The sequence below is a fragment of the Falco punctatus genome (genome assembly GCF_963210335.1).
Source record: "Falco punctatus genome assembly, chromosome: 2".
In the NCBI taxonomy this organism is placed as follows: domain Eukaryota; kingdom Metazoa; phylum Chordata; class Aves; order Falconiformes; family Falconidae; genus Falco; species Falco punctatus.
Genome location: NC_137581.1, coordinates 73,159,204 through 73,168,074, shown reverse-complemented (window position 1 = coordinate 73,168,074; position 8,871 = coordinate 73,159,204). Strand labels below are relative to the sequence as shown.

Genomic DNA, 8,871 nt, shown 5'->3' with positions numbered 1-8,871 from the left:
CGTTACCATAGTGACCGCCCGGCGCGTCTCCAGCGGGGCGGAACGGGAGAGTTCTCGCGAGGTGTCGGCGGGAGGGGCGGGCCGGAAGGAGGTGCGGATTTGAAGGCAGCGGCGGGAGGGGAGGGGCGGTGCCGCGCGGCGTGGGTGAGTGGTCGCGGCCGGTTCCCGCGTGGCGCGTGACCCGTCGTGCCCGTCGCTCAGGGGGCGCGGGGCCGCGGCGCCTCAGCTGCTGGGCGGGAAGCGACGGCGCCGCCCACCACCCAGGCCCCTCCCCGGCGAGCAAGCGTGTGGCGGCGGCGGGTCTCTCACCGCTCCCGGGACGGTGCCGCCCTCTGCCCGCCCCGGCCCCTGCGGCGCTGCCGCTCCGGGCCGCCCTTCCTCCGGAACCGTCCGCCCCGCGGGGGTGGCTCTGGCGCAGAGGCGGTCGCTGCTGCCGTGCATTGTGCCCGCGACCGGCTCCGTGCCCGCCGCTTTTGGGCGGCCGGCGGGAGGCCTTCCTATCCCGACCAGCCCCCCCGGCCCGGCGGCGGGGCGGTGCGCTCCGGCCAGGCCCGGCCCGTGCTGCGCGGGGAGCGCTGTGGGGGTGTTGGGCCCAAAGACCAGTGAAACAACTTGACCTTCGGTTTCAGCAACCGAATAACTTGACCGTTAGGTTATTAGACACGAAGGTTTAAAATATTTATCCGGTGCAGTATTAAAAAGTTTATAGTTCTGCCCGGGGATGAAGGCAGAGCTTTAATTTTAATAGTACATTTGTTTGCTAGGTGTTACTCCTTTCCAAATCTGAGTGCTTATTTTAAGGCTTTTTCAGCAAGGTATTTGCATATCTTTGCCTTCTACATGAAATATTTATAAAGTGGTTTGTTTTTTTTTAAAATGAGGCAGAAGTACAAGGCTTAGTTAAACTGTATCAGATCATGAGGTAATTTGATAGCAGAGATGCCAACAGTAACTTGGGTTCTGTTCTCAGGATTTATTCTCTAAAAAAATACTTACTCTTTGTTTTAGGTGAGCAACTGAACCTGAAATTGTACAATCCCAATTCTTGAATCATGGTGCATTTCATATTCCCTTTAAAAAAAAAAAAAAAAACAAAAAACCCCCACAATAAAAGCAAATGTCAAATAGATCAGTTCTTAAAATACCAAATGACTGTGTGACACCGAGTGGGCAGGCAAATCAAATCCTGAGGAAGGATCTCTGGGAATTCAGTTCGGTATCATATGGGAATGCATCTTGCACTGCAGTATGCAATGCAAGATTTTAAATCAGAAGCACAGACTTCAGAATGAAATTTGAGCCTTCAGTCTTAGCTCTAAAACCCTTGACTGAAAGGTTTGCTTCTTAAATCTTGATTCTATTATTACCAAGGCTTTGCCTAAACTACCGAAACATTTATTTCCTAGCAGGTTTGATTGTCTTTTCAAGGTGGTTTGTCATAAGTGTGGTTTTCAACACGTGTTCTGGGAGAACATTTGTTAGATAGCATTTTGAGAAAGTCTATGTGCAGTCTCTGACCAGTCTCCATCATTTAAACAGTATTCTTTAAAAAGAAATTATCCCTTGGATTTGATTGTGGCTGATTAATGGCTTATACTTACAAAATGTTGTAGTCACATGGTAGTGTGTATGTCACAACTCCTGTTGGTTTCTTGAGGGAATAAATAGCAGCACTTTGCTAAAACTGTACGATTAAATAATAATATTTTTCTTAACAGGAACCCTGGAGTCTGTGAAACACTGAAAGTCAAGTGGAATAAGTAGATAATTGCCAAACCTTTATTTTGAATTTGATCCAACAGAAAAAGTAGAAAATGTCACCTGGGAGCGTTCTGCAACCTGTACTGAAAATGAAGGTGGATGAACTTTTTTTGTGCTGGTTGAGTCAGCCTGCAACTCAGCTGACACTAAAGGACTGCTTGAGAAGCATCAAGAATGAGGAGAGATTTGAGATTGGCAATGAAGATTCAGGAAATGGTAAAAATGAGAGGTTCGCTAGTAAAAATTCCAATCCCAAGCAGTGTGTGTTAGGAGATACCAGATTGCCTTTGATGTCTTTTAGTCCTCCACAACTTTCTACTACTCTTCCACTGGCAACTCCAGCCAGCCCAAGGAACGTTTCTAACATTAGAGTAACACGTCGACCCTCAGGAACCAGAGTAGTAAGTTTGTTTCTTACTTACTAGACATATTTGTTTAAATGGAAGTGAGTTTTGTGTTTCTGGTATTGGCAAATTATGCAAGTAATTTATTGCCCCATAGGAGGTGTCGGGAATGGAGTGAAGCAGTAGTACTGAACATAAAACGTCTATTTTTTTGTGGCATTAGCACTAATGGCTACTTGGCTCCTTGCATCTCTTGCAGCCATACGTGTCTGGCACAGTGAAAAATGAATTGTTTTCTATTTCCAGTATTTTTTCTGTCAAGAGAAATATTGCCCTTTAAAACTGCAGAGTGGAAGGCATCTTAAAAATTCCATTATCTAGTACAGCTCATATTTGGTGTATCTACCCTGGTTTTCTTATAATTGCAAACATCATGCAACCTGATCTTTGGAACTAGTTTACATGTTGTGTTTGCTTCGGTGTGTGCAGCTTAGGTAAGGTCATAATAAATGCTTCTTGCTTTCTGCATTATTGCCTGTCCTGCGCAGTAAGGTTAGGGCTAGTATCTGTATTCTTGCATTTCTTAACAGGCATGAACAAACTAGAAGTGGTGGGAAAGCTAGAAATAGCCTTATAATTAAAAAGTAGTTTTCAGTAATGTCCTTGCGTCCACTGAGCAGTGTCCAGTGTGGGGGAGGACCCATATTTAGAGTCAGAGAATGAAAGAAATAATTGTAAAAGCCAGAACTTGGGATACATAGTCAGATAGCCATGACTAAGCTGGTGTCATTCGCAAAATAAATCTCACACTTTATATTAAAAGAAACCTCTAGCATTCTATCAGATGTGGTAGTTTACAAAGTCTATTTAGTTCACTAAATGGATTGCAGGCACTGGGTACCTTTTGTTCACTTTTGCCAGGGGTAACCCAAACCAGGTGTTGATGCTTCAGATGCTATGCTTTCAGTAACAGGCCCTTCCACTGACAAATACAATCCCATTGTGGTTAAGTGTAAGCCCCTGTGTTTGTCTGTAGTGTTACTTTTATAACATACTGCCTTGACTGCAGATATTCCTTTGTCTAATGATGCTAGGCACTATTGTTAGTACAAGACTCAAATTTGGCTCCACTGAATCTGCATATTAATAAAGTAATTGTTTTGGTACTGCATGGTACACTCGGTGCTTCCTTTGTAAGGAGGTCTTGATTTACAATAGACAATGCCCTCTGTGCAAGGATAACACCCCTGCCCCCAACCTGCATCTAATTTCTAGCCCTTTTAATAAATTGTAAAAACAAGACTGGCTAGAAAATTATGTGGTGACTGATAGAACTAAGCATTGTATATATGATGTGCCTTATATTAAGGGAGTTAAGAGGCATGCTGTTTCTGCTATAGGACTATAAATTCATATCACTTAATAATAATGGTAAGTTGTAAGTGGTCGTCACTCCCCATCACTCTATGTACTTTGGTATCTCAATACGCTGGACAAACCTCCTGGTGTCCCAGGGAAGCCTGCTCAGGGTGGTAGGGGTGGAGATGTTAGAGCTGAGGGTGTTGAAGACGATCAGTTACTTCTTGTCCGTTATTGGTGTGTATTGACTGTATATACTTACATTTTGACCCACAGGAGTAACAAAATTACTACTGTTTTGCACTAAAACATTAATCTGAAGTGTTACCTTGCTTTCATAAATATTGATCTTTCAAATTTAGCTTGACAACTTGAAGTCTCAACTTCTTGATTTCAAGACATCGCACTTCCAATCTAGTTTGTCTAGATTGACTTTATAATAATAGGGACTAGTATTTTATGTGTGTTCACTAGCCAGACAGCAGGGCATGATTTATTTATAATGGTGTGAACATAAAGAAAAAAAATGTTTTCTGTTCTAGTGAAATATAGAAAGCTATTAGATGCTCTGTTTATTCTTGTATCAGATAAAATGTAAAGGGAGAATTTCCATTAAAAGCCACTGTTATTTGATGTACTTGATTACTAACATGTGTACTGTAATTTCTCTGTGTGTCTCAGTTGATCACTTTAAGTAAATCCCATAAAGAAGAACTAGAAGAGATTAATGAAGAGTAACATTCTTTACTTAATTGGAATTGTTTGTGTAGTGCTGAGAGAGAACCTAGAGGGTTAGGTTGTTGGTGTTTTTTTTCCCCAAGGACTTGGGCAGGGGGGAGTTTCCAAGCAATGAGAAATTTATTTATGGCTTTATTATTTGGTTGAATTGAAGCTTCATCCAAAAGTTTCCTGATCTTTAAGAAGTATAAATTACATTTGGAGCAAGCATCAGATCTTAAATTACCACCAGGAGATGCATAATTGCATGTTCTGCCATGAGTGTATTTTCTCACAGAAAGCAAAATATACCCTTTTGGTTCTCACACATCCATTAACTACTTGCTGCAGTGTAAAAAGTAATGCACCTGGGTTTGTGTACTTAATCATGGTTCACAAATTGAACCACAATGGTTTTACCTACGTTATTTCAGTTTAAGTAAGTTTGAGGTCCTAGTCTCATTTCTATAAATGGAAGAAAATGTTTCAGACAGCTTTTTAAAAAAGAAAGCTTGTACTGTGGGTCCAGTAATACAGATTTAAGTTCTAAATAGCAGTCCTGGAAAATGGTAGAAGTTATGTGCTTAACTCTGTGTGCCTGAGGGTGATACTAAGAAAGGGCTTTTACATCCAACCATGAAGAGCTAGAGAATTTCTTTTAGGACTATATAAGTTAGCTCAGGTGGCATCTTATTAAACTTTTTCTTAACTGTATACAGGAACTCTCATAATGCAGCATACAAGCAGTAAACTCATTTTGGAAGGATATGTTTTCAGTATCACTGAGCTGAATCACTACATTTGATTATGGCTAAGGTTTCTGTACACCTTTTCTTGTTTCTTAGAATGTTCCTGCAACTTTTTTGAAGGACACCAAACAATAAAGCTGATAACAGAAACCTGCATCCTCAGGTTATTACTAGGTAGTAAGTATGAATTAATAGGAAACCACATTTTCATGCTATAGGTTTCTGTACTTGTTAGAAAAAGAGGTTTTGCAGGGTGGGAAGCATTCTTGGAAGACCAGTCTTGAAACTAATATTTAACACCTTAAACTGTAGCATATGAGCAAAACATGTTGGTGCTCTAATGGCAACTGTTAAATAGCATTAAAAGTACTGTAGCTGACAGCTATTGTATTCAAGGAGATGTTTTATCTTTTCCAGCAGTTAACTTGTAATTGAGATTTGAGGTTTGTATTTTTTATCCAAATTTATATATTTTTATCTAAAATTCAGAAGTTACCATGTGTTTTTGCTGAAACACTGATGTCTTGTCAGAGGAGAATTTGTTGTCTTTCAAGATAGTTGAAGCCCTCCGCTGATTAGCAAGTCCAAAGTACTTTCTCAGATAATGAAAGAACCTATGTGGTCTTTATGTTAAAGATGAAGAAAACCTGAGGTACCTCAAACAGAAGTTTGTTCATCTGGACAGGGCAGTTAAAGCCAGGTTCTAAAGTTCAGAATAAAATGTGTCTTAATCCACATGCATGTTTTGAAATCTAGATAGAGCTCTACCATGAAAGTTCACTTTATAATGTGTTTTTGTGCAAGTGAAAACAAAACAATATTTGTTTAGTGGTGTGTTTTTTTTCTTTAGGGGAGGTACTTCACTTGCATGGTATTCACAGGGAGATCAGTGTCTGACTGCATCCATTGTGCAAACACTGTAATTGCAAAGTTCTGGTCATCTTTGTTATGTGATGGAAGTTCTTGCTAACACTTATTATCCTGCAAGTAGGCCTGTGATTTGTATGTAGTATATGTATTAAAATAAGATCAGAGGCATAGAAAAATCAATGTTTAGATCTTGAATATTTTATGAGGGTATTGTTGTGAAGAAAGGAAATTCTACAGCTGTAACTTTCAAACTGAAGAATAGCTGTTGTAGCTTTCTTCTGACTGTTATCACTACTGTACATGGATTTAACAGTGTTTCTGGCACTCTAGATTATCTTAAACATATGGGGTATACACAATCATACACTGTTCATCACATTGTCAAAAATGCCAGGCCTCAAGGCCTAAAAGGTGCCGCAGGCAAGATGTTTAATCCTAACCAGCTGGTGTGCAAGGCATCTGGGGAAACAATTCACAGAATTCCCTGTGGGCATTTTTTGGGGGGGTGGGGTGCAAAGAGAATGTGATATGAAGTACTTCGAAGTTATTTTCCATTTCTCTGCAGTGTCAACCTTTGATATAAAGGCATCTCTTGGACTGGTTTCTGTATATCCTTTGCTTGATAAGCATACTCTTCCTGCTTGCTATGCTGTGACAATTGTTAAAGCTCATTGTCCTGTATTTCTGTAATTGTGATTTTTTTTAATACTTTATTTTCGTGCTGCATAGCTTTTTTCATCACTACCATTCTTGCCAAATTTTTGTTATCAGTTGATTTAAATGGAGTGGTACTACTAGAATCCATTTTAGTTTAAAGGAGACTAGAATGAAACCTTTTAAAATCGACAGAAGTTTGAAAATAGTAACACTTAACGGTTGCTTTTTGGAACAAATGAGTTCTGAGGACTTAAGTTAAAGGGTAGCTAGGCTTATACCTGCATCTGTTAGACTGGTGGTGGACTGTATCCATGTTCTGCAGGTGTGCTGTAGCCACCTTCTACTAGCAAGGAGAGAACTTATGTTTGTAAAACACCAGAAAAGTAAGAGGAATGACAGTGTTTGAATTCTGCCAGCTTTTCAGTTAAGTAGTTATTAGTCTTTGAAGTTTGCCATGACTTTTCAGGTGTCTAGTCTTATATGTGGTCTGCGTGTGAATTGCTGCCTAGTATATACCTCAATACTAGAAGCAATGTTAACTACTGAGTCTGTGTTATGTATTAGCATTGCACTGCGCGCCAGATTACGTTGTGCAGGACTCGGTGTGGTCTAGAACATACACTCCCTAACTCTGTGTTATGCAAAGCTATTGTTAATAGTGCCATGTCCCATTGCTAAGTGGGGAGGATGGTGGACTTGGCTTCCAGCGTGAGCCCGTGACTTGAAGGAAGACTGTAAATAACCCAGTATCAAACTAATGTACTTTTATGATGATAACAGGGTACTATGACAGATGTCAGCACTAATGTGTTCACAATAAAGCTCCTTCTATGGTGCCAACAGAGGAAGGGCAGCCAGAAGTTCATATTAAGGTCTGGAAGAGTGCAGCTATAGGTGTTCCTAGAAAATCATTATTAGTTTCAAGTGTGGTGAAATAATAGTAGTCAGCATAAGCAACACTGGTAGTATGTTATGTTATTCTTAAGCTTTGCTGTACTGAATAGCTTGGAATAGAAGAATCATTATCCCTATTAGAGAACCAGCTATTCATTTTATGTATATATGAGAAACTGAAAGTTATTCACTGTTGTAGCTTTTTGGTAGTGCTCCTCATTCTAACTGCGTCGTGTACCCTGGGATATAATGTTACACTTAGCAGTAGTATTAATTGTGTTTACTTTGTTAGAAGAAATAATGGTCTTCGGTCTGCTTTCAAAGTGGTTAGAAGAGAAGATATTTCTGTTCTAGTGGAAACTCATAAATATTTCTTATATGCTGAATTCATTCTTAAGATGTTTTGGCATTACTAGTGCTGAAAAATTGAATTCAGAATTATACTTCGGCTTTTTTCAAATTTAAAATTCACCTGAATCCTGACACAAGACAAACTCAAATATTTGGATTAAATTTATTAATCGCAGGCACTCTCTCCTGTGTGAGTAACTATAACTTAAAAGCAAACAAAAAAAGTTCATAGCTGTATGAGATCATTACTTCCAGTTGCTTCTCTCTGCCCAGTCTTTCAAAACATTTAAGCTTAATTATAGCTTTACATCAGTCACTTAAACCATTCATTCTTTTAACAGGTGGTCCGCCTGGGAGGAAATTAGATATTGATGTAGAGGAGATAGCTTTCTTTTTTTCCTTCAGTGATGCTTGAGAACCCATCTTATATTTTTGACAACCTCTCCATATGCCCTACACTTATGCTGTCAGCAAGAAAAAAACCTTAGGCCAAAAGTATGGGCTTCAGTACAAAATGGTTAATGCAGTTCATCCAGTGAACTAGTTTGTCCACTGATAGACCTAATTGATGACTGCACAATTTTTCAGCAAGCAATGTTAAGAGAAAAATCTACAAAATACTAATGGTTATATCATATGGCTAAGTCTTGCATATATAGAGGCTTTGCACACACAACTCTTGAAAAATACAATGAAAGTTAGGCAAGTAGTTGCATTAATTCAGGAAGATACCAGTTCAGCGCTCTTGTTGTTTTCTCTAGTCCACACAAGTCGTTACTAAATTCAATGTTCTAACTGTGACATAATATATAAATAACTCCTTTGTGTTGGGTTGGATTAGTGTGGTGTTTATTCATGAACTGTTAACCAGATGGTACATATGTCTGTCTTGGTAGATAAGATTAGTTTGTATTTTGTGAACAACAAATAAGTCTTAAAATGGGTCCATAAAAAGCTAACCAGTGATATTTTAAAAGTTTGTTCTTGTACTTCATGTTAGATATACTCCTTTTGAATATCAATCACTATTCCATATAAAAAATGGCTAGAACGTGTAGAGCCACCCATCCATGTACTGTGTCTTGACCACAGTTACTTGGAGGGTTAATGGACTCTTAAGGCTCTTGGGGTATGTGCTTAAATAACCTTGTGCATACTGCTTAGTTTCA

General features: G+C 39.5%; 2 protein-coding genes across 2 annotated transcripts in view; one reads left to right on the top strand and one right to left on the bottom strand.

The window, feature by feature from the left end:
- LOC308058878 (uncharacterized protein) overlaps window positions 1-119 on the bottom strand; it is a 75,757-nt gene extending 75,638 nt beyond the window's left edge. Inside the window, exon 1 of the transcript XR_013926008.1 lies at window positions 7-119. The gene's annotated coding sequence lies outside the window, so the exon portion shown is untranslated. The remainder of the gene's footprint in view (window positions 1-6) is intronic.
- A 1,573-nt stretch (window positions 120-1,692) lies between these two features.
- PPP2R3B (protein phosphatase 2 regulatory subunit B''beta) overlaps window positions 1,693-8,871 on the top strand; it is a 54,157-nt gene continuing 46,978 nt past the window's right edge. The window contains exon 1 of the mRNA XM_080375325.1: window positions 1,693-2,162. Coding sequence (XP_080231451.1) covers window positions 1,815-2,162 — 348 coding nt within the window. The 5' untranslated portion in view covers window positions 1,693-1,814. The remainder of the gene's footprint in view (window positions 2,163-8,871) is intronic.